This window comes from Grampus griseus, assembly GCF_964374135.1.
Source record: "Grampus griseus genome assembly, chromosome: 3".
NCBI classification, from domain to species: Eukaryota; Metazoa; Chordata; class Mammalia; order Artiodactyla; family Delphinidae; genus Grampus; species Grampus griseus.
Window position 1 is genome coordinate 153,157,852 of NC_139019.1, and position 24,015 is coordinate 153,181,866.

Consider the following 24,015-nt stretch of genomic DNA (forward strand, 5'->3'; position numbering starts at 1 on the left):
CAGCGGCCGGGGGAGGGGAGCCGGCCGGCGGGGGGCGGGGGGCGCTGGCTCCGCCCGGCTCGCTCACTCCGCGCGCTCGGTCCTAGCGCCGCCCCGACCCGGCCGGGGGGAGGCCCGCCCCCCCTTCCCGGCCTGCCCCGGGGCGCCCCCACGCCCCTCGCCGTCAGTCCCTGCACCCCGCGCCCGGGCAGGTATACCCATCTGCACGGGTCCATTCTTCCCGTGTCCCAAATTCTCACCTGTGGTGTCCCCAGCCACAAACCTAGCCCCGTCCCCACCTCTCCAATCCCTATCCAGGCCCAGCTTCATCCCTCTCCTTCCCAGCTCCCGGTCCCAATCCCAAATCCACTCCATTCCAATCCGGCCCAGCCCCACTCCGTCCTTAATTTATCTCCACCCAGCTTCACCCCTATCACTGGTCCATCCCAACCTCCAGCCCCAACCCAATTCCCGTGCCAGCCACCCCTGGCCCATCTGCAGCCCATCCCCACCTCTGAAAGGCCCATTCCTAGTCCATCCCCATCACTGTCCACTGCTGTCTTCATCTCCAAATCCAGCCCATTTCTTTCCCCTCCCAGCTCCAGCCCCACTCCCAACCCCATGCTTAGCACACACCCACTACCCATTCATCAGACCCCATCCCTAGCTGCACCCTCCTCTTTCCAACCTACCCTATTCCCATTCTGATCCCTGTTCCCAACCACACCCCTCCATCCCTGCCTCCTAGACCATTCTCAGCTCCTTACCCCAACATTGCCAACCTCTACCCCATCCCTGCCCTACCCTATGCTGAGCACCCCTCCCTTACCAGCTGCCCCCTGAGTCCTCTCAGGTGGGGCTAGACTAGGAGATCCTTTGCCTTCTCTCCCAAGCCTCAGGCCTCCCAGAGGAATCTAACCCCAGACTCTCAGGGCAGGGCTCCTCCAAGGACACTCCAGGGCCAGCTTCCTGGCACCTTAATTTCCCAAAGCTCTGAACACAGAAAACACTGGGGCCTAAGAGGAGTCCCTCGAGGGGAAGTGGACACCACTGCCAGGGCCTCCTGGAGCATCTCTGCTCCTGTCTGAGCTGGAATCCTGAAACCCTCTGCAGCTCTCAGAAGCCTTTACCACCACCTACAAAGCCTCCCACCCCTGTCTTCCCAGAGGAGGTGACAGAACCTGAGCAAACTTTACCTGGTCCAATCTGGGAGGTGGTGGGGCTGGGCCTCTGAGTTCTGAGTTGGGTAACCAGCTGGGCCAAGAGGAGGAGAGCAGTGTGTGCACTGATCTCCAGCAGTGGGTCCCAGCACTTTGGGGTGGGAAGAACCTCTTAAAACTCAATACATTTCATGGGAACTCTCTGCGTCCACTATGCCCATGGACCCCTGGTTTCTCCACGGCCCCCACTTGGAGCAAGTCCCAGGCAGAGTCAGTAGGATTTCCGGGGAGGGAGGAAGACCCCACAGCAGGGCTGAGGGGTGCCTGGGAGCGGTAGGTAGAGGGATCTCCAGCCTCGTCCCTTCCTGCTTCCTTTGACTTTTCCCAGCCCAGAATGCCTTTCATCTCCCCATCCCGAAGCCCCCTCCCCAGCCTCCTGCTTACTCAATTTCACATCCAAAAAACAGAAGCCCTACCTGCATGCTCTCCCTTCCTCAAATTCCTACTTCCCCCCAGCCACCTACAAACTCCAGCCACACCCACTCTTACCTCTTTGCCATCTATATTTTTAAACAAACTTAATTTTAGAACAGTTTGAAATTCACAGAAAAATTACAAAGATAGTACAGAGTCCCCATATGCCCCATGCCCAGTTTTCTCTATTTTCAGGGGAGCAAGAAGTTTCCCTGCTCACCCTCCTTGGAGCCTACCCTTCACCCCTCCACATCATTATCATCCTATAATTTGTACATCTGTAGTCTGTCTCCTTCCCGCATTTCCCTGGCACTGCTCTGGCCAAGGTCACCAGAGACCACTAAATTGCCAAGTTCAGTGGCCCTGTTGTAGTCCTCAGTTTCCTCAACCGGTGGGAGCAGGGTGACCAATGATCACTACCTCTTCTGCAAATCTGCCTCCCATCAGCTACCTGCTGCCCCTGAAACCCACACACTCAGCCTTGGTGGGTGGGTGCTGGGTGCCTCCTTGGAGGCCCTCCCACCAGGCTTTCATGTCTACCACTCCCAGCACTGATCACCCTTCAAGTCTCTCCCACTCCTAGATCTCCAGCTCCTCCCTGCCCCTCACCCCCTCAGCACTGGGAGCCTAGTCCAATGGCTTCTGGGTCCCCAGAGTGGAAAAGCCAAGAAAGAGAGAGGATTCAGATCCAGAAGCTGGTCACTTGCTGTGTGACCTTGAGGAAAATGCTTTCCCTCTCTGAGTTTCCTCTTTGACAACATGTTGTGAGGATAAGATATGACTGGATGAAGGCTTAGGAAGCAAGAACCTCTTCCCCTTCCTCCTTGCAGCCCCGCCCTCCCACGCCCACCTTCCTGCTCTGCACTCCCCCACACCTCTCAGAGAAGGCTTCAAGGCTGACATGTAGGTTTCAGGACTTTTTCAGCACCAGCTGGTGGAGCCTTCTCTGCCCTCACCCTCCCTCTGCAAGTTCCTACCAAGCACACCTTCAGAATTTGCCCTCTCATCATTACAATGCTCCCAGCACTTTCCAGGTCTTGCCCCTGGCATGGGGCCAGCCACTTTCACCACTTAGCTCTGCTCCTGAGCTGCACAGACTACCGTGTGACTTTAGACTCTGCTTGGCCTTTCTTGTCTCACTATAAAATGGGGATGATAATGATGGTACCCACCTCATAAGGTCTGTTTGAGGAGTTTTTTTTTTTAATTTGTTTATTTTATTTATTTTTGGATGTGCTGGGTCTTTGTTGCTGCGCATGGGCTTTCTCTAGTTGCGGTGAGCGGGGGGGGGGGGGGCTACTCTTTGTTGCAGTTCGCGGGCTTCTCATTGTGGTGGCTTCTCTCATTGTGGAGCACGGGCTCTAGGCGTGCGAGCTTCAGTAGTTGTGGCACACAGGCTCAGTAGTTGTGGCTCACGGGCTCTAGAGTGCAGATTCAGTAGTTGTGGAGTATGGGCTTAGTTGCTCCGTGGCATGTGGGATCGTCCCAGACCGGGGCTCGAACCCATGTCCCTGCATTGGCAGGTGGATTCTCAACCACTGCGCCACCAGGGAAGACCCTGTTTGAGGATTTTTAAAAAGTATCTAGAAAATGCTTAAAATGGCAACTGCACATAGTAGGTGCTATTGACACGTTGGCCATTATTACTATTTCACGGCTGGGAAAACCGAGGTTCAGAGAGGGGCAGTTACTCGCCCTGTAATACACAGCTGGTGAGTGGCAAAATCTGTATGGGAACCCCAGTCTGTCCTGCATCATTTCAGCATAGCACACACCCTCCCTGCTTCCCCTTCTAGCACCCCCATTTTTGCATCCAGGGGCTGGCCTGGAATTTGGTAGTAGCTCCTGAGGCTACAGCTGTGGGGTCTAGGGAAGGAGTCAGGGGGCAGGGATCCTAGGCGTGGAGAGCAGGATGTCTGCCCAGTGCAGTGGATGTCCATGGTCAGGCATCCCTGCCCGTCTTCCAGTTGATTTTCCACTGCAGGCTCCAGAGGGGAGCATGTGATTCAGGCCAGTGGGTCAGAACCAGTGACTGCTTCAGGAATGGACACATGACCCAAGTCAGTCCAATGGGAGCCAGCCCTGAGCTGGCCCCACTGGATGTGGGCCTGGAGCTGGCTGAGGGGCGTCTTTGCTAATAATGGGGAGAGTTGCCTGAGAATAAAGCCAGCACTGAGAAAAGCAGAACTGAGAAATGGAGGTGGGGGGAGATCTGGGGGTGGGGGGTGCGGACAGCGACCCGGGGGCTCAGAGACTCCTGATATACATCCATGGGTACTGGATCCTGCTATGTCTGAAGCCATTAACCTTTTAAGTTAAATGAGACAGATTATCCCTTTTTTTTTTTTCTTTGACAGGCGAACATAGAAGTACAGAAAAGAAAGAAGGTAAAGAATTCCAGCATTGAGTCCTCTTAATAACGTGTCTCTTTATAATCATTGGGCTATCCCTGTTTTTGCTTAAACTAGTTTGAAATGCAGCTGAGGGTCCTTCCTAGTTGACCTAGTCTCCAAGTAGTAGTCATTTTTGTCAGTGGCAAGGGACATGGGTGAAAGCTGAGTTGACCTTCTACTGCTCCCAGGCCCTGAGTGGGAGAACCTAGGCTGGTCTTGGGACTCTCCCTGGCCACTCTGTAGTGACCCCACTGCACAGTCTCCCAGGGCTGACCCCAGCCTCCTGAGTTCTCCGCAGGCTCCCAGCAAGCTTCTTCTTGCCCCACCATAGCTCCTGGAACCCTAGGGTCACCCCCACATGCCCTACCCTGCTCCACTTTAGGTCCCAGTTGGGGAGGAGCCCTTCCTCCACTCTCAGGTTTGGCTTTGGACTCAGGCCAACTCAGGTTCGAATCCCAGCCCTGGCTGCTGCCCCTGTGTGCCACGGGGCAGGGGCCTTTAGCCCGTAGCCTCAGCTCCCTTCCTATAGCAGGACTCTGTGTACCCTGTGAGTGTTCCAAGGCCCAGGTGGGGCCCAGCACCAAGAAGGCAGCACCAGAATCATCAGTTCCTGCCTGTGTACCCTGTACTCCACCACCTGTCTCCCTGCTGACTTCCAATGAGCTCAAGCTGCTCAGGGCTGGAAAATGCCCCTCCCTGGCCTGCTGTCTCTCCAGTTGCCCACTCAGCCCCCCGCCAAGGGCTCTGCCCCCTCGGCTGGGGGGACTGCACTCTCCAAGGGTGCTAATGGCCTCCCATGCCCGGTACAAAGACATTTCCCAGTACCCTTGGCCTCCACCTGCATAGCCTCACACCCAAGCTTGAGAACACCGTGATCCCTGCAGTTCTGTGTTGGGGAGGGCGGGTGCTTGGAGGTGCCGTGGGGGAGCACCTTGGCCTTTGATCCATGGAGCAGCAGACCCGGGCCATTCAGGCTGGGTGGCTCTGGACAGGTCACTTTCCCTCTCTGAGGGAAAAGTCCCTCAGATGTTCAGGTCCCTCATCTGAACATCTTTAATGATATCTCTCTTAAGCATGTTTTGATGATTAAATGACATCTAAGAGATTGCTCTGTGGTTCCGGCAGAGAGAGAGGTGGCTGTTCAGAGCAGGTGCCCATGCTTGTTTTTACTTCCATCCAGACCAGCTCTGCTTTCCTGAGGTTCAGTCCCCAGCTCTCTGCTCTTTGCTCTACTCTCCCTTTACATCTGCCCTCCAATTTCTTCAACCACCTTCCCTTGGCAGGAGCCTCCAAGCTGCCTCCTCCACCCCTCTTGGCTACTCAGCTGACCACGACTGCTAGTGGTCCTCTGGGCCCACCACAGCCAAGCCTCTTAAGACAGCCGTCTACACTCTCATCTACACCCTCCCCCTTGATCTTCCAACCCTGGCATCGGCCCCAGCTCTCTGCTAAACTGATCTGGCAAACTTCACCCTGTTGCAAAAGGCCATGGGGACTCCTCGGCCTTACCTGCCTGGTTGACACTCTTGGCGACTTCTGGAAACACTCCTTTCCCGCCTGGGCTTCCCTGCCTCAAGCTCCCTCCCTCCAGAGGCTGTGGTCCTCCACTTCTGGCAGCTGCTTCTGCTTTCTCTGCCCTGTGCTGTGATGTTGCTACTCCCCCATCTCTCATATCTTCTCTATGCTGCGGCCCTGGCCATCCTCACACTGGATTTGGTCCACGTTTTTTTTTTTTATAGGATTTTTAAAAAATCTAACTTAGTTGCCAACATTGAAAAACCAAATTTCACATAGAAGTCTGAATCTCTGGACGCTGTTGGTAAACTGGCAGATCTGGCTACAGCTCAGCATTCCCACAGGGCTGCCCCCAGAAGGCCCCCCACAGACGGCTTCCAGCAGCACTCACCATCCACCCCTCTCCATGGAAACCAAGGATGGACTGAGAGAGCTTCATGGTTCAAGAGAAGTGGGAGGGAGTATATTTCTTTGTGGAAGTGAAAGATACTCTGCATTTAATATGCCAAGGATGTCTAGGGACTTCCCTGGTGGTCCAGTGGTAAAGAATCCGCCTTCTAATGCAGGGGACATGGGTTTGATCCCTGGTCAGGGAACTAAAATCCCACATGCCATGGGGCAACTAAGCCTGAGTGCCACAACTACTGAGCTCACGTGCCTCAACGAGAGAGCCCGTGTGCCGCAAACTACAGAGCCCACGCGTCCTGGAGCCCGCGTGCCACAACTAGAGAGAGAAAACCTGCACGCCACAACTAGAGAGAAGTCCGTGCGCCACAACGAAGAGCCCACGCCGCAATGAAAGATCCCGCATGCCTCAATGAAGACCCTGCATGCCTCAACTAAAGACCCGACGCAGCCAAAAAAAATAAAATAAATATTTTTAAAAAGGCAACAAGAAATTATTAAAAAAAAATAAGCCAGGGATAACTATGTTGAAAGAAAATGACATCTTACCTGCCTTACTCCTGTTGTGACCTGCCTGGGCCCCTCTCTGGGCATCAAAGACAAGTATCTGTGATAACTACCCCAAACTCACTCCCAAATTGAATCCAAGGTGAATCTAGACTTGAATATTCTGCTGCTCCCTGAATTGGTCTCCTAAATGTCCCATAGGCACCTCATTCAGTCATTCAGCAAACATTCACTGGGCATCCACTGTGTGCTAGGCACTGTTCTAGGCTCTGGCAAGACATCATGAAATTGGAAAAACCCGAATGAACTTTTTGGCCAATCCAACAACACAGGAAGCCCTGCACTCATGCTCCAGGGGTCCTCGAGAGAACACAACAGAGAGGCCCTTCTCTTCTCTTAAAGAGGACAGGCCCAAGCATCTGTTGAGAATGACAACAACTTTAGATGTGCTGAGGTTCCTCATGCCAAGGGAGCCCTGGAGGACAGGTGGCCATGGGCGCACTGAATTGTCTTGGCCTAGTTTGGGGCCTCTCCTCAGTCCTTCTCCAGTCCAAACCTGGAACAGGAGAAATGACAGTCTCCCTGGGGTAGTGGAGGGCACCAGTGGGAAGCAAGAGACCCCAGGGAAAGATGGGGCCACCACCATAGCCTCCAGGTTTTGAGGCAGCAGACAGAAGTAAGCTTCCGAAGGATCCTCCCTGGAGCATGGCACTCAGTGCCGGCCAGTCCCAGGGCAGTGCAGCCAGCTTCGTGCCTGCCTTCTAGTCTGGCTCATGGCTCAGCATCTGTGCGACTTTGGTCAGGTTTCCTAGGCTTTCATCTATAAAATGAGAATAACTGCAGGCACCTCACAGTGTTGCCAGGAGGATCATGTAAGATGATGTGAGGAATGACTGGTATACTCCAGATGTCTAGCAAACCTGCCTTCCTTCCTCTCCTCACCTCTCATCCCAGGTCTCCACTCTGGGCTCCCTGGGACCTGTCACTGGATCCCATCTCTGCCTTTTGGCTTGTTGCTCTTCTCTTCCCCTGAGTCCTGCCCCTCCTCCCAGTCTCTCTCCTTCTGTTCACCCCACTCACGGCTCTCGGGGCTTTTTCTACAACACAGATCTGAGCACTTCTGTGCCCTGATCTCCCCACCGCCACCTTGCCCTCAGGAAGCAGTCCTGGCTCCTTGTCCTGGCACTTGTGGCTTCCCAGGACCAGAGGGCTGCCCTCTCCAGCCCCACCTTCTTTGCCTGCAGCATACAGATGGCAGCGGTCCCTCTAGGCCCTCACTCTGGCGTACTGTTTTCCATGTCCCATCCCTGAGGATGCCCCTCAACTCCTCTTCTCTGACCTCCACGCCAGGCCAGCCCAGGTGCCCCCCACTTCTGCGGGTACTGGGCCCAGCACATGCGATTCCCCTTTGCCTCCTCCTGCTGACTGAGCGTCCTCCGTGTCCCCATCACAGGACCACCAGGACAGTAAGCCCTGGAAAACTTAATCTCCACCCTGCTACGTGCCTCAGATCCCACCTTTCTTGATGCGTAGGGGGAAGTGCACGCTGGACACAGCTGGATATAGGTTTATTGTGGCACTGGACGTGAAGAGGGGCCGGTGAGGCCAGCACCAGTGTGCGGAGGTGGTGGAGGGAGTGGGGGGAGGTGAAGCGGGTGGGCAGGGGCTCGGGGAACCGCAGGCTCAGGCCAAGAGTCGGGGTTGGGCAACTTTTGCTGGCCCTACCCAGAAATCTGGGGCGATGACTCCAGAACCAGCAACCCCTCCAGCTGGACAGGGCAGGGTGGCAGCAGTGGGTGGGAGGGGCTCACACGTGGGAGAAGGCGTGGCTCTTGCAAAGGGGCTTGTCCTTCTTGGAGTAGAAAGTTTTTCCTTCCAGGTTGATCTGACATATCTGGGAACAGCCAAGGTCCAGTTACATGGGGTTGGAGGTGGCAAGAGAGGCCCCTTCCCAACCTCTTCGGAATCCCAGAGGCAGGGGTGGGAGGGAGGCTGGTGAAGAACACAGGGCTCTGGGGGCGGGGCCTGAGTCGGAGGAGGGGCACTCACCGCGCACACGAAGCATGTATCGTGCCAGCTGAAGCCCAGCGCCTCCAGGAAGCGGTCCCCGGCATCGATCTTGAAGTCACAGCCTCGGCATTTTGTGCCAAACATCTTCTCATAGTCTGGAGACACACAGAGAGGAAGGGGCCCCTGGGTTCTCCCCTGCCGCGCCCCGCCCCCTCACCCAGCCCCGCCTCCTTGCCTGTTCCACCCGATACCTCGCTCGCAGTAGGGGGCCCCCTCCTCCATATAGAAGGCCCTATTCCGAATGGGTGTCTTGCAGGCCGCACAGGTGAAGCAATGCACGTGCCAGGTCATCTTCAGGGCGTGCATGATCTCCTGGGAGGAAGCGACAGTCACTTGGCAGCTCAGCACCCTCCTCTCCAGAGCCGGGGACACAGGAAAGCAGGCTTGGGTCCTCTTTCTTTCAGGGTAAATGTTACGTCTGCACACGCATTGCTGCTACTTTCTTTCTCCAACCCTGAGGTCTCCCCGTGGCTGTCCACCACGCCACGTCTAAAGCTCAGCTCCCCATCTCTGCACCCCATACCTCTCGCATTCCCACAGCTGTCTCCATCTCAGTTGATGGCAACTCCATCCACGTGGACCAAATTCCCTGCTTTCTCCCACACCTCACTTCAGGTCCACCAGGAAATCCTGCTGGGTCCACCTTCAAGATGTGTCCAGATTCTGAGCACTTCTCACAGCCTCCCTGATGTGAGATGTGAGCCTTGGGCACCTCTGACCTGGATGACTGCATGAAACTGGCTTCTGTGCTCCTCCCTCTGCCCTTACAGACTGATATCAACCTGTGCCAGGCCACATCCTTCTCTGCCCCAATTCCTGCCTAGTCCACATTTCTCTGAGCAAAAGCCAAAGCCCTGGCAAGGGCCCAGAGGCCAGCAAGTCTGGCCTCTGTCCCTCTGCTCTCCCCATATGGCCTCTCATCCCTGGTTGACACACCAGGCACACCGTCTTGGGGCTTCACACCAGCTGTCCCCTCTACCTGGACTGCTCTGCACCAGATACCTGCAAGGCCCACCCCTCACCTCCTTCAAGTTTCTGCTCAAAGGTCACCTTCTCCATGAGGCCCACTCTGACACCACCAGTTCATAGGCCAACCCGCCTTCCCAAAGCCACACTCCCAATAGCGCTTTCCTTTTTTCCATAACATACTACCAGGTAATTTACCTATTTTGTCATTGCTTATTGTCTACTCCCCACCCCTCTCTTCTTCCTGATCCAGTGTAAGGTCCAGGAGGGCATGAAATACCAACTGTCCTGTTAGTAGGTATATCCCAACAGTGCCTGGTCCATGGGTATGCATCACAAGTGCTCGTGAGTTGAGTTAACCTGCTCCAATGGAGGCCTGCCAAAGCAGAGGCTGCTGGTGGGCTGAGCTCTCCCTGGGGCTGGGACCCCCGGGCCAACCAGGGCAGCAGCATTCCTATCCGGAGCAGGCAGAAGGCAATGTGGAGCCCGGAGGGGGGATCAGATCTTTGAGTTCAGCCAGACCTTAGCTGTGTGGCTTGCCCAACAGCTTTACCTTCTCTTTACATTTGGCTCCTTCCCTTTTGAACTGAGAGCCTAATCCCAGCTTTGCAGGGGTGTTGTAAAGATGGTCCCACATCTAAAGCCAGGGGTCCCAGACCCAGTACCTGCCAAGGCCAGGTGGGGACTGTGCTGCGGGAGAGCACCTGTTCTCCCTGTGGGGGTGGTGCTGACCACTTCATTCAGGAACGCCTGGAAGGCTCAGGTGGAAATCTAGGTGTTAAAGTCAAATCCAGTTTTTCAATGTTGGCCATTAATTTAAAAATGAAGTGTGGACCAAGTAAGACAAGACATAAGCGTGGGAAGCACCTAACTCTCAGCTGGCCCGTGTGACCTCTATAAAATCTGTCACAGGAATTCCCTGGCAGTCCAGTGGTTAGGACTCCATGCTCTCACTGCTGAGGGCCCAGGTTCGATCCCTGGTCGGGGAACTAAAATCCCACAAGCTGTGTGGAGTGGCCAAAAAAAAAAAAAAAATTTGTCACATCTCACATATACCTCTCAACCACCCTGGCCAGGAAGTTACTGCCACCCCCATTTTAGTGAGGCCCAGAGAAAGTGACTTGCCCCAGGTCATACAGCCAATAGATGGTGGAAATGTGTTTTGAGTCCAAGTCTGGCTCGCTACAAAGCTGGCCCTTCCCACTGCCTGGTGTTGCCTCTTTGCAAGGAAAAGACAAAGGGTTGGGGGAAGGAACTTGGCTGTGAGCCCACAGAACAGGGTCTTGGCAGGAGCATGGGGAGCCCAGAGCTGGGCCCAGTGGGAACATGGGCAGGGAGGCAGGTCTCTGCCAGTATCCAGAAGAACCCGTGAGCCAGTGTTCCCTGTCTCATGCCCAAAGCTTCCTAAATCTATCTGCCTCTCCCATCCCACCATGCTGACCCAGGGCCAGCAGCTCAGTTCTCCTCCTCTAGCTGTCTCCCTCTGCCCCAGGGAAGCTTGCCAGGCACACCTGACCTCAGAAGTCCCCAGCTCTGAACTTCTAACACGGCCCCTGCCCCCCTCTTCCGCCTCATCTCACACCCTCCCTGTGTGTTGCCTTGTGACACAGCTCTTCCCTCCTCTTGGAGCACTTTCCCCTGATCCTTCTCCAAGCTAATTCCTACTCATGTTTTAAGTTCAGCTTAGAGGCCACTTTCATCCACTCCTTCAAGTGTTAATTGACCACTTCCTATATATTGGGCACAGCATAATGTGTGAGCAAAACAGCCCTGGTCCCAACCCATGAAGTGCACCCTGCGGAAGAGATGGGACAACAGGACTGGAAGGTAGTGAGCAAACAGTGGGGAGCCTGGGCTGGTGGGGAGGGTGGGTATCAGGGAAAGTACCCCTGAGGAAGTGCTATTTGAGTCCCGGATGAGAAGAAATGAGGTAAAGAGAGTGCTAAAGAGTATTCCTAGCAGAGAACAGCCTGTGCAAAGGTCCTGTGGTGAAGGGAACAGCACACTGGCAAAATGGAGAAGCGCATGTGGCTGGAGCATAGAGTGAGGGGGGCTGGTGGTGAGTGGTGAGCCTTGAGAGCATAGTGTTCCAGAGGGTCCCCAGACCAGGGGACAGGATGTGTCCCCTCCAACTCTGCTGAAACAACCTGATTGTCCTGTGTTTCTCTCCCCACGCTCCACTCTGAGCTCCGAGAGCAGGCATAGTCCCAAGCACCAGGCACAGGGAGAGCCCAAAGCGCGTGGTAAATTGGGAAGGTTAGCTTTCTGCCCCATGCGAGGGTGAGGTAGGAGCTTCCTGGGGTCTGTCAGGCCCTGGAGTCCCTGCAAGAGGGGAAGCTGAGGGCCCTTGGGCCACACTGTGGAACCACTGGCCTGGGCTGGGGCAGGAGCAGGGCTTGCCACCTTACTCTGGGCTTACTCTAGGACCCAGGAGCCAGTCAGGCTCTGTGAGCCTTGCCTCCTCATCTGTGGCCTGGGTGATAACCCTGCCCACCCAAAACTGGGGCAGGGAGGGACAAGAGTGCTGTGCAACACAGGCAGGGCCATCAGCGAACAGCAGGGCCTTGATCTGTGGGAAACAAACCCAGATGCCAGCTTAAGAAAGGTCCTGGGATCCAACCCGTTCCGCTAGAACAGTCCAACAGGGTATGGCCTAGGCTGGTGGAGAAATTACTGTGATCTTGGGCAAAATTTCCTCATCTGTAAGATGAGAATAATCAAACTGACTTCGTAGTACGATTAGTTGGATGCCTACGCGTAGTAAATTACCCACAACACAAGACTGTGATAATATCCTTTCTTCCCTTCCAGTCTACTGATGGAACCCCCATTTTTTGCTGGGCACATATCTATACCAGACTATATTTCTCAGCCTCCCTTGCAGCTCAGTGTGGTTATGCGATTGAGTTCTGGGCAATGGGATGGAAGCGGAAGGGTTGGGTGGCAGCATCTTCTAAAGATGGCTCCCAAAAGCCTTCTTCTCATTCCAACATCCTGCTGGTTGGAACGTGCAAATTTTGCCTGAAGCTCAAGCGGCATCTTGGACTACAAGTGGTAAGTAAGCCAATGTTGAGAATGTCCGAGAAACAAGATCCAGGAGCCTGGATCTGCCTACAAGTCCCAGATTGCCCACCTCTGGACTTTCTTAGGTAAGTAATAGCCGCCATTATTTTTTCTATCACTTGCGGTCAAGGTAATCGTCACTAACATGACCATCACTACAGAGCTCTCTAGCCACATCTGGAAGCTCTGCCTATGAATCCAGAAACGGGGAGAAGCGTGAACGGCAAGAAGAGCCCAAGCTGAAAGTCAGCAGTGCCTGGGGCTGCTCTGGCTCGGCCCTCATGCTCTGCAGCCTTGGGCAATTTCTGCCTCTCTCTGGACTTCAGTTTCCATACAGGTACAACTGAAACCCCCTCAACTTGTTACCCTGCCTGTTATGCTCCCCTTTCCTCAGGCTGCTGAGCCCCTGACACCCTCAGAGTCCCCTTCCTCTGTGTGAGCTCCTGGGGGCAGGGCCACGCCTGTCTCTTCACGAGGTGTCCCTAGCGTGGGGCATACTGCCCACACTCAGTAAAGAGAACGAATGGGAGAAGGTAGATAGTGCATCACTCTTAACCCATGACCTGTGCTGACTCAAGTCCCAAGCCCAGCTCTGGGTGGCAGCTAGGTTGCCCTGCCGGAGACCAGGCCAGGCTCTGCTGCATATTTAGCCTCAGCGAGGAGAACAGGATTTTGAATCACAAGTTTTTGAGCCTAAATTTCTGGCTTTGCAAATCAATAGTCCTGTGTCCTTCAAGCCCATCAAGTCATCTTTCAGAGTTTCCGTTTTCATATGTACTAGGGGCGGCAGACACGGTGCATTAGCCTCCCAAAAGCCTGTCACAACCCCCTTCTCTTTTGCCTTTCTCCCTTACAGAGGACAGAAGCTAAAATACTGGATTTGCCAGCTTCCCCCATGGTCCAGGTGCTCACAGGATAACAATTCCAACAACTGAGATAAGGATTCAAGTTCCTGGTTTTTCTTCCAGAGTCAAAAGGCAAAACCTCATTAAAAGAAAGCATCTGCCCCAACCATGACACAATACACTTGAGGACAAAGATCTACATGCTAAGGGTTTCGGAACTTAGAAAGAGGAAAAGCCTAAAGGCATCCTTGAGCTGCTATTCCACCCCTGGAATTCTTGTGATTGAAGTAAATATTACTCCTTCTGTTTCAACCTCTGTAGTGGGGTTTTCTATTACCGAAGCTGAATGCAATCCCCACACAGCAGCCATCTCTTGTTTTGGCCTGACTAGCACTTACCTCCCTTCTTTGGGTAATGTCATCCTGGTTTTATTTTCAAGGAACCAGTCCTGTGGTTCAGGCAAGGCCACCAGACCCCACTCCAGGAGGGGGTGTCACCCAGGCCTGGCCAATTAGAGTCATGGGGCTTGGTTCAGAGATGGGTATCAGCACTGGGACTCTTTATACATCAACTGGCACAGAGATGCTCTCTTTCACTTTGTGGTGCTAACCTGGGGAGATGTAACCCTGGAGCCACTGTGGCACCATCTTTGCCGCTTTCTAGAGAAAAGCATGCTGGGAACTAAGCCAACAAAGATGAAACCAGAGGCAAGTAGTAGAAAGACTCCTGATGACCCCGGGATACGCATTCAGCTGGGCCTGAAGTTAGCACCCCTCAGCCTTTCTGATTATTTGCGCCAACACTCTCTTGCTTGAGCCCTTTTGAGTGGGATTTAGGTCAGTTTTAAGAGGATCCTGATTAATGAAAAGTAAGGTCAATATAGCAGCCCGACTGTTAGGCTGGTAAGGTTCCAATAGGCTCCTGCAGGGAGAGCTCCCAGGCTCAGGAGTTGCTCAACAACACTCCTCAACACTCAAGGGTCAGACTTGCCTTCCCAGCCACCCACCAGCCCCACTCACGCCAGTGATCTTCTTCTTGCATTTGGCACAGCTGGGTGCATAGCGCACGTCATAGCAGGGCGGGCAGAAGATGGCGCCCTTTTCCTCGAAGAAGCCACCCTCTTCCAGGACCTTCCCACACTGACTGCACACAAACTCCTCGGGGTGGTATGCGTGGCCCAGCGCCACGAGGTAGCGGCCCCTGGCGGGAGGCAAGGGCAGTGAGCAGGAATGGATGCAAACGAAGTCGGGGTTCCTGGCTAGAACCCCATGGGGTTTACCCAAAACCTACTATGAAGCCTTGAAGGGAAAGTTCATTCTCTCCATCTCCAAATAGGGGAGAAACAGGCTTGGGAGGTGACTTGCCCAAGGTCACACAGCAAGAGAGACAAAGCTGCACTGTTTTGATGACAGGAGATGAGGGAGAGGGGCAGTGTTGGAAAAGGAGGAAGGTTACACTGGGTGAGAGCTGCTGATTTGGGCCTAATAAGTTGAACCCAGGGAATTGGTGCCCTGGGGGGGGGGCAGGACGCCTGGAGTGCCCGTGAGCCCTGAAGACCAGTGGGCACTTGAGCTGAGCCTGGTGCCCACCCTGTCCTGCTTGCCTGTTCCATCTGGCCTGGGGAGGGCCCTGCAGGTCCCAGAGAAATGGGGATGTCTGAAGGAGGGGGTGCTTCACAGAGCCTAAGAGCTGACAGGAATCTAGAGCAGTGCAGGGCCTGGGATGAGAACTACGAAGGCACACTGTCACACTGATTCTGGGGGGCTGTGTGACTCTGCTGGGCCCCGGGGAGCAGTGCAGAGAGGGAGGGACTTCAGAGGCTTAGCGGAGAGAGACCGAGTGAGCAGGAAGGAGAGAGGCAGAGGGACTGGGAAGGGGAGGCCCTTCCTTGCCCAGAGAGCAGCAAGTCTAGGGCTGCAGCTTGGCTGTGTCATTGGCACTTCCTCCATTTCACCAGGGCAAATGCTGAACAGAGGCTAATGACGGGTGGGCTGCGGGTAAGGAGTGCGGGATTCAGAACCTGAGGAACCAGCCCAGGTCCTTACCCTCACTCCAATAGGGAACCGAATCCTCATCCTCCCGCAGGGGCGGCTGAGATGAGTGGGGAGATATATGGGGAGCAGAGATCAGAAAGACACCAGGGCTGGACTTGAGGTCAGGAAAGACCACGGTAGGAAAGGAACAGGGCCACCCACCGGATGACCTTGTGGCACTGGTGGCACACGGGAGTCTTGCCATTGCTGCCACCGCCGCCTCCAGGGCCCCCTCCAGCGGCAGCTTGCACAATGGAGGTGCGGTTCTGCATGGGCGTGGGTGTGGCTGGCTGGGTGTGCCGGGTCAGCACCGTGCTAGTCTTGTCCGGGGCGTAGCGCTCGGCGAATGCAGGGTCCACAGCCCAGGGCGGGCGGCTGGTGGGGCTGGGGGTGGTAGGGCCTGCCAAGGCCAGGAAAGTGACTCCAGGGGGGTGCCCAGGGACGCCACAGGACCGTGGGGAGACCCCGGGGCAGCTTGGAGGGGCCCACCCCCATGCCTCTGGAGGCTACCCACCCTTCCCCAGGCCCGAGCCCACTCTCTCTCACCAGGCCAGGGTTCCTGGGGTGTAGCTGAAGCTGGGGCTGGGGCTTCTGTCCTGGGCACCTGGCTGTAAGATCTGCCATTCAAGGCCCTGCACGGCTAAGGCTCCTGGCATGGCTCCACCCCCCAACCTTGGTCCTGCTGGCCCCATGGGAGATGTGTGGGTGCATGAGAGCTGCTGGGTTGGACTCCAGGTCCCACTGGGGTAGGGATGGGTAGGGCAGCTTCTCCTAGCCAGGTTCCAGCTGGCTGGTCTGTGGCACAGGGCTGGGAGGTGGAGCAAGGCTCTCACTTCTGGGGCAACTCTTGGGTCTCCTTCTGATGGCAAGGCCCCCTTTTCTGGGTACCCCCACCCACTGAGACCCAAACTGGCAGGGCCCATACTGGATCTTATCCATCTAACACCCCCTTACCCCAAATGCAAACCAAGCCTACAAAGATAGAAGACAGAGGCAGAAAAAGCAGGGCCGAGCATGTTTATTTTCATGCCTAAGCCAGCACAGACCTGGCAGACAGCAGTACCATAGGGCAAAGAGTGAAGACAGTGTCAGATGGAGCCGGGCCCTGTGCCAGGAGGGCAGCCGAGGCCAGGCCAGTAGGAGGCTCAGTCCAGGGGCAGGAAAGGGAGGGGTGAGGTAGGCAGAAGCTGGAGGCACCAAGGGGGGGGTGCCTGGGAGGAGGAACAGAAAGAGAGAGGCAGAGAGGGCAGCCAGCCGGCGAGGGCCAGGCTACGACTGCACGTTGAGCACGTGGGCAGAGCGCTGGTGGTGCCAGTCCCGGAGGCGGGTGTAGCGTGGGCTCTGCAGCTCCAGGACATACTTTTCCCTGAGGAGCAGAGAGAGAAGGAGGAGAAAGTGGAAGGAAGGAGAGATGGAAGGGAGGAAGGGAGGAAGGGAAGGAGGACTGAAGAAAGGAAGGAGAATGGAGAAGCCTGGCTAGGGATGGCCAGGAGCAGACACAGGATGGTGGGTGGAATGGGAGAGGCAGGAAGTGAGAAAGAGGGGCTGGAGCTCGTCCTGTTACCTTGATTTCTTCAGATGCTCCTCATCCGGGTCTTGCACTGAGAGGGCAGAGGCAGGCATTGACCAAGAGCAGACAGAAGGCCACCCCAGCCCTGAGCCCTGGCAGAGGGTCACGGGGTGCCGGAGCAGGCTCCAGCTAAGCCCAGGCCCGGGTTGGGGGCCAGGAAGAGAGTCTGCCCTGCCCTGGGATGGCACTTACTGAACTCGGTGCCCGTGAGGTGGGCGAGAATGCGGAAGGAACGGGACTGGCCTGTCCCAGGCCTCGGCCGCCAGTCCTCCGTGTCCTCCATCAGCCGCTGCTTGCTGGCGTCTGGGACCAGCGGTCGGAGCGGCTGTCTGTGGGGAGGGTGTGGCTCAGAACCTCATGCTGGGGTGGGCAGTGGGGGCAGCCCCTCCCCAGATTTGGTACATGTGGGCTATGGTGATGGCAGAGTGGGGAAGGGCAAGGCCAGGGCCCTGCTGGGTGGGAGGTTGGATAGGTAAGTGAGAGGGGAGGAGGGCAATCAAGGTGAGAGTAGGGCAGCCAGGGTGGGGAGGGGCCACCACCCAGAGTGCCAAAAGGAAGAAAGAGAGGAACAGGCAGAGGGGGCTCACTGACTTGTCAGGGGTCTGCACCTGTGAAGGAAATAGACACACGGACAGATAAAGGGACAAAGAAATAGACAAGGGGAGGAAGAAAGACGGCATGGGGTCAGAATAGCTTGAGGCAAGGCTGCACTGAGCGTCTAGGGCTCAGACGGCCCGACACTAAACCCCAACCCCAGGCCACCAGCGAGGGGGCGCTGCCTCGTTCAGAGCCTCCAGGAGGACAGTGCCCAGGCAGGAGCCACACCCTCGGTGGGGCCCTGTGCCTGCAGTCCCCGCCCTGGCCGCCAGGGGTCGCTGCCGCACGGTTCCGGCCGGGCTGGGGCACAGCGCAGACTGAGCAGCAGCGGGCAGCGGGCGGGCGTGGGGTTGTGGACAGATGGCGTGGGCGGTGGGCGGGCAGGAGGGATGTGGGCGGGCAGGGTGGACGTACCCATTCTGCTGCGGGGCGCTGTCAGCGGGCTGGGGGGCCCCGAAGGGCCGGGCCGTCTTGTTGAGGGAGGCGCTGGGTGCAAAGGTGTACCGCGGGGGGTCCGCGGCTGGGGCCAGGGCCTGGGCGGAGACAGAGCGGGCAGGGCGGGCAGGGGCGGGGACCTGGCTAGAGTGGGGTGCCCCCCTGGCGCGGAGAGGACTGCGGCGCTCCAGCCCCACCCCCACACATCTGGCCTGAGGCTACGGGGAAGGGGCGACTCGGGTTTCAAGGGTTTCAAGGGGCCCATTTGGGAGCGATGATCTCAGCCCACGCGGCCCGAGGGCTAGGGCGGACTAGTGCAGCTTGCAGCACAGGCCGGCGGGAGGCAGACAGGCAGACGGACAGACAGGCAGATACGCGTGGTACCCTGACCGTGCGGCAGCCCCCGGCCCAACTCCCAGTCCCCAGACTCCCCAGCTCTGGCCTCCACCCTCTACTCCCAGCCAGGGATGGGGGTACCAAGGCTGCACCAGGGAGGGCAGTTCAGCCCGGACGTCCAATCCCACCCCGCCTGCCACCCAGATGTCCCAAGCCCCTCACATACCTTCTGCGGTTTGCTCTGAGGCGGCTGGGCCCTAAAAGAGAAGGGAAAGGGGTGTTGATGGGCAGCCCCAATGGCATGCCCACCTGCCAGGCCTGCTCAGCGCCCGCATACCTGCTGAGACCCAGGCTGAGGCGCTCCCCACAGGCACGGATCTTGTTCTGGGCTTCGATGTGTGTGAGGCCCCCCGCATTCTCACCATCGATACTCAGCACCCAGTCGCCCACGGCCACGCCGGCCTGCGCAGCTTTACCTCCAGGAGTGAGCTATGGAGAGACAGAGGATCGTGGAGGCCCAAGGCTCTGCAGGCCAAACTCAGGCCAACAGCAGCCAACCCTGCCTTTCCTTAGCTGCCCCACGTGCAGAACCCAGAGGCCTCTTCATTCAACATATTTCTGGGCAGCTGCTGCATACTAAAGCCTTCTGGAAGGGGGTGGGGCTCACCTGAGCTTCACCACCGCCCCAATCACCCTGCTTATTTATCCGTTCACCTCCAGGGACCCTCCCCACAGTCCAGAAACTGCTGACATCAACAAGCAGCCACCTTCAGGCTAAAACCCAAGCTTCTCAGCTCCAGCCGCAGCCTTTTGAGGCCCCTGCTGGCCTCTCGCCCAGGCCATTCCACCCACCAGACATGCCCTCTGGCTTGTGCGTGTGGCATGTGCCTCCCTGAGCACTGTTGGGTACTCTCATTGACCTCTTACATTCCTAGCACCCTGTCCTGGAGCCATCGTCAGGGATCTACTGGAACACTTCAAGCACCAGGAATAGGCCCCCTCACCTCTAGGTTCCCGGTGATCAGTGTGACTGAATGGGGTCCAAAATGTCAGCTGGGGCTTCATAGGTTGTAAATAAATATGGATGTCACCCCCAAGCCCTCAACTGCCACATCACCCTCTGCCCTCAATCCTTCAGGCTCTGAGTTGTGAATCCCTGGTTCCCATGGCAAATGAGAAGCAATACTAGGCTGGAAGGAATGGTCACCACCAACATGAGCTGAAACCATCAGGATGACTTCTGGGAAGTGGTGGGCTTTGGCGAAAGGAGAGTGGGATGGGCTGCCTATGGTGTGAGAGAGTCCAGCTATTTACGACGGCCTCAAATGCTGGAAGGAACCAGGATTTGGCCTTGAGATTGGGAGGAACCAACAGCAGTTTTAAGGCCCAGGGTGGGGTATTTGCCAGGGTCCAGATAGAGGTGACTCTGAAGAACCCCACTGGGCCCTCCCAGCCCTCTAGCCTAGTGGCAGCAACACAGGCAGGAGTGGCACTGCTGTTCATAAGTCTAAGCCCACAGGGCTGCCTGGCCATCTGGCAAGGGGCCTGGCATTGAGCAGGCTTGTGGGGAAGTGCTGGGAGGCAAATTCACAGTGAGATTTGAGGGGTACAGGCTGTCTGTGGCCCCATGAGGCTCATCAGGTAGGCTGATGCTCAGACTCAGTTGAGGCAGAGAGAGGAGATAAGGGGTTCCAGAGAGATGGCAGAGGGACCAGATGCAGAGACTAATGGCACTAGGGAAAGAAGGGAGAACTGGGTTTGATGGCTCTATTTCATGCTTGGGAAGTTAGAAGGGTAAGACAGCTGGGTGGCCCTTTCTTCACCTGCTAAATGGTAATAGCAGCTTACGCTTATTGAGTACCTAGTACTGCCACACACTGAATCCTTCAACAACCCTGTGGAGTAGAGTCTGGGAATATACCTATTTTACACATGGAAAAACAGAGAGGTTAAGTAACTTGCTTCAAGTTACCCAGCTAGCAACTCAAGAGGCAAGGCCAGGACCCTGACCCTAAGGCCCCACCCTACCAGGCCATCTCTGCTGAGAGCTGGGGCCCAACTCAGAGGTCAGCCCTCTGGCTGGAAAGACGCCCTGACCTCCTAGCTGGGTTTAGGGCTTGGATCCCCTACTTACCTCTAGTCCAATCCAACCCCTTATAATGGGCATGGGGAAGTGACGCCCTTGCAAGGAAGTGACTTACTCAAGGTCGTGGTGAGTCAGTAGACGGGAAACCTGGTCTGGCCACTCCCTACCCACACTGGCTGGCTCCTGGGAGGTGTGGGCTAAGCCTGAGGTGGGGGTCTCAGGTTGAGCAGGAGCAGTTGGCTCCCAGAGAGGAGATGGGGAACTGGGGACTACTTCCTTCTCTCGAGTGAGGAGGATAGGAAGCACAGGAGGGATAGGGGAGTGATCAGAAAGGTGGAGACAGAAGCAGAATGGGGGGGGGCAGGGGGGGCGGGGTGTGTCTGGAGAGAGAAGCAAGAGGGCCCAAGGGACCAAGGAGGGGAAAAGCCAGGGGGCTGGACACTGCATGGAGTAGGGGGTGAGTCAGCCTGAGGGCTCCACTGAGCAGCCCAACCCCCAAGTCCCAGACATTACCTCATCTCCCAGGCCCGGGCCTACAGCCAGCCCTAGCCCCTCCCTGCCCCACTCCATGCTGGGGTCAGGGGAGAGAAAGGGTGCCAGCCCAGCTCAGAAAAGACCACCCCACACACCCACCCACCAGGGCCTAGGTCCAAATCCAGGGATGGGCTCGGCTAGTGGCCCCACCCACATGCTGGGGCTGATGACAAGGAAGCCTAGGCTCAGACTGCCCCCAACAGGCCACATCTGAAAGTCCACCCCTTAGGCTACTTTGTTGCCCATGCTCACCAATGAAGAAACTGAGGCTCAGAGGTCAGCCAAGGCCCCAGCCACACTGGCCAGCACTTTCCCAGGGAGGGGAGTATAGGGTAGGTTTCCAGGGCTGGCAAGGCTTGAGAACTGGGTGTGGGATAGGTGTATGTGGTAGGGACACCACTGCCCTTGGCTACCTTGCTGGTAGGGCAGCTTCCAGGGAACCCTGTGGAAGGGTCCCTGGGAACAGTGACTGCCTGCCTGCCCTGGCCACCAAGCCCAACTCTGACAGACTGCCTTGGGGCCCCCTCTAGCTGGGCCCTCTGGCCCCCTCCAGGCTGTGCTTGCCCTGGGCTTTCTGCCAATAGCTCCCTGCCCACCAGGAGCCTGGGTGGGCCTCTCTGGACAAGCGGATATGGTGACAGGAAGTCCCCACCCCCTCCTGACCCCCAGGCCACAGTCAGAGACACCAACCCAAGGGCTGGCCTCGTGCTCTCAGTGCAGGCAGTTTGTTCTATGTCCCACAACTGACCCCACAGCTGGAGCCACAGCCTGGTGGTGATCAGCTGAGGGGCCCACTCATGCGGTTCAGGGGTCCAGGCCTAGGCCAGCTTTTTTCCAGCTCTGCAGACTCCAGCCACCAGTTGGCCATCCCAGCATGGGACTGCATTCTTGGGCTTATAAGGCAATCCCCCTGCCATAGGGAGGAGCCAGCCCTCAGCTCCACCCCCACCAGAACAGGCTCTTGGGAGCTGAAGTCACAGCCCTAGAGCCCGGTCCTAACCCCTGCTTGGGGTCAAAGGCCACTGCATCCTGAATGGGACCAGTGGCTGGGATAAAGGTCCTCACATGGGCTGGGGAGAGGCAACCCACTCACCCACAAAAACTACAGGCCATCCCTGTGCCTGAATTCCAATCCCTGCTTTGCCATGGAATCGCTGAAGGAGCCCCTTCACCTCTCCAAGTTATCTCAACTGGATAAACAGGATGACAGTTGCTATTCCTTGGGTGGCAATGAGGATGGAGTGAGATCCTGCAGTCAGAGTGCCCTGCCTGGGGTCCAGCTCCAAGCATTGCTCCCTGAAGCAGCTTAGGCCCTTCCTGGAGACCTGAGGCTCCCCTCCTCCAGAAATGGCATCTCCCTGAGCCTCGAAGGTGGCCCCAGGAGCTTCGTGGACTGGCATCAGGTACAGTGCAGTGCTGTGGAAGTGTGGGAGCTCCTTTCCTAGTATCTGCCTAGTTGGCAGTCCTTGTGGCAGGAGCCCACATCTCTGGACCTGGACACCTCCTGGCCTACTGGCCTCAGCTCACTCCTGCTCAGACGCCTCCCATCACTCACTGGAGATCTGAGCACCCAAAGATTCCTGAAGGAGCCCCTGCCTCAACCTAGGCTCACCCGGGAGATGGAGAGGGGCACATTGAAGTCCTTGCCCCCCTGCAGCCGGAAGCCCCAAGGTGCTGGCCCCTCTAGCACCACCTTGAAGGAATCCATGGTGCCGCTCCTGAGAGGAGAGAAAAGGTGAGTGATGCATAGTGGGTGCACAGGCAGGCCCATCACAGGACACCAGCCTCGGACTAGTGCCAGGCAGGCACGGGCAGACGCTGAGCACACCCAGGGGGAGGGTAGGCGGGCACCTTGTTAGGTTTGGCTGGGCTACTAGCTGGCAGACCTCACTTTAGAAAGACAGGGGCAACCCCCCTTCCCTAAGGAACTGGGAGGGTGAGGGGAGCCCGCATCCAGTCTTGAGGTTCCTCTCATCCAGGAGTGGATCGCAGGGCTAATTTGGCACGGCCTCCTCCCAAGCCAACCTTGAGCCTCGGACTGGACGGCAAGGCCAGTCCGGGGCCGGCGCTCCTCTCCCCCGCCCCCAGGTCCCGGCAGGCAGGCCTCGACTGGAGCCTGCTCGGACTATATAAGGCATGTAAGCTGACACTGTGCGGAGAGCCAGCGGAGGGAGCACACAGGGGCTTCGGACGCGAGGGGGAGGGGTGGGGAGGGAGGCGGCTGGAGCGGGTCCTAGTCATTCCAGGCCCAGTCGAAGCTGCTGGGAGCCAGGGCGGGACCCCTGGGCGCTGGGGGGGACTGCGCGGGGGCGCGGCCCCTGCGGAGGCTGGTGGGGGCTGGGACTCCAAAGCGTGGCCAGGAAGGGGATTCATCGTGGAGCTCAGTGGGGGTGGTGCCTCCCACACAGGCCTGCTACCATCCAGACGTGACTCAGTTTCTCCCGCCCGGGCCCCATGCACTGGCCGAGTCCGGGGAGTAGGGAGCGGCGCAGGCGCCAATCAGCCCCGCCGCAGCCGGCTTTGCCGCAGGAAGGCGGGGGCGGGGGTAGGGGCTCCGGCCCACCGGAGGAAGCGCAGAGCTGGCTAAGACCCCCAGTACCCTCTGTGGTCCCCAGTAGGCCTCTGCTACCCGCCTGGTCCTGCCCGAGACGCCCCGCGCTGTCGCATGTACCTGCCCGGCCCCGCCGGGGCGCTGCTCGCCGGCGATCTCCAAAGAGCAGCGTTGGGATCCGCCGCCCGAGTTCTGACCCCGCCCCCGTGGCCGTCGTCCGCTTTGAGCCCGCGTAAGGGGGCGGAGCCAGATACCACGCCCCTGTCAGAGTCACGGCCTCTCGGGCGGTGGGAAGCCCCACCCAATCCTTCCGCTCCGCCCAATCACGAAGTCCCATCTCGCTGTGAGCTGTAAGACACGGTCCTCGCGGCTTGGACGGGGCCTGGGCGGGGACTGGGCTGCTGGACACCTTCCTCGCCCCGGAGCCCGACCCGCCGTTCTCCTGGCCCCTTGCGCCTCCCGTTGGAGGAATGAAAGGAAAGCCGCCTTGGAAACC

General features: G+C 57.3%; 1 protein-coding gene across 6 annotated transcripts; it reads right to left on the reverse strand.

Annotated features, from left to right (window-relative positions):
- Positions 1–8,030: 8,030 nt before the first annotated feature.
- PDLIM7 (PDZ and LIM domain 7) lies at positions 8,031–23,724 on the reverse strand. Of its 6 annotated transcripts, XM_082651233.1 has the most exons (14): positions 23,640–23,724; positions 22,581–22,686; positions 18,686–18,837; positions 18,575–18,605; positions 17,992–18,110; positions 17,568–17,588; positions 17,173–17,309; positions 16,975–17,011; positions 15,957–16,018; positions 15,573–15,810; positions 14,397–14,577; positions 8,695–8,815; positions 8,483–8,598; positions 8,031–8,327 (listed from the first exon to the last, which is right to left on the reverse strand). In XM_082651233.1, the coding sequence occupies exons 2-14, from the start codon at positions 22,674–22,676 to the stop codon at positions 8,241–8,243; spliced, it is 1,398 nt and encodes a 465-aa protein (XP_082507359.1). In that variant the 5' UTR covers positions 22,677–22,686; positions 23,640–23,724; the 3' UTR covers positions 8,031–8,240. The 6 variants fall into 6 exon arrangements, with proteins under 6 accessions (XP_082507359.1, XP_082507360.1, XP_082507362.1 ...); XM_082651234.1 differs by lacking the exon at positions 17,568–17,588 and having other exon boundaries at positions 8,032–8,327; XM_082651235.1 differs by lacking the exon at positions 17,992–18,110 and having other exon boundaries at positions 8,035–8,327; positions 17,572–17,588.
- Between the last annotated feature and the right edge of the window lie 291 nt (positions 23,725–24,015).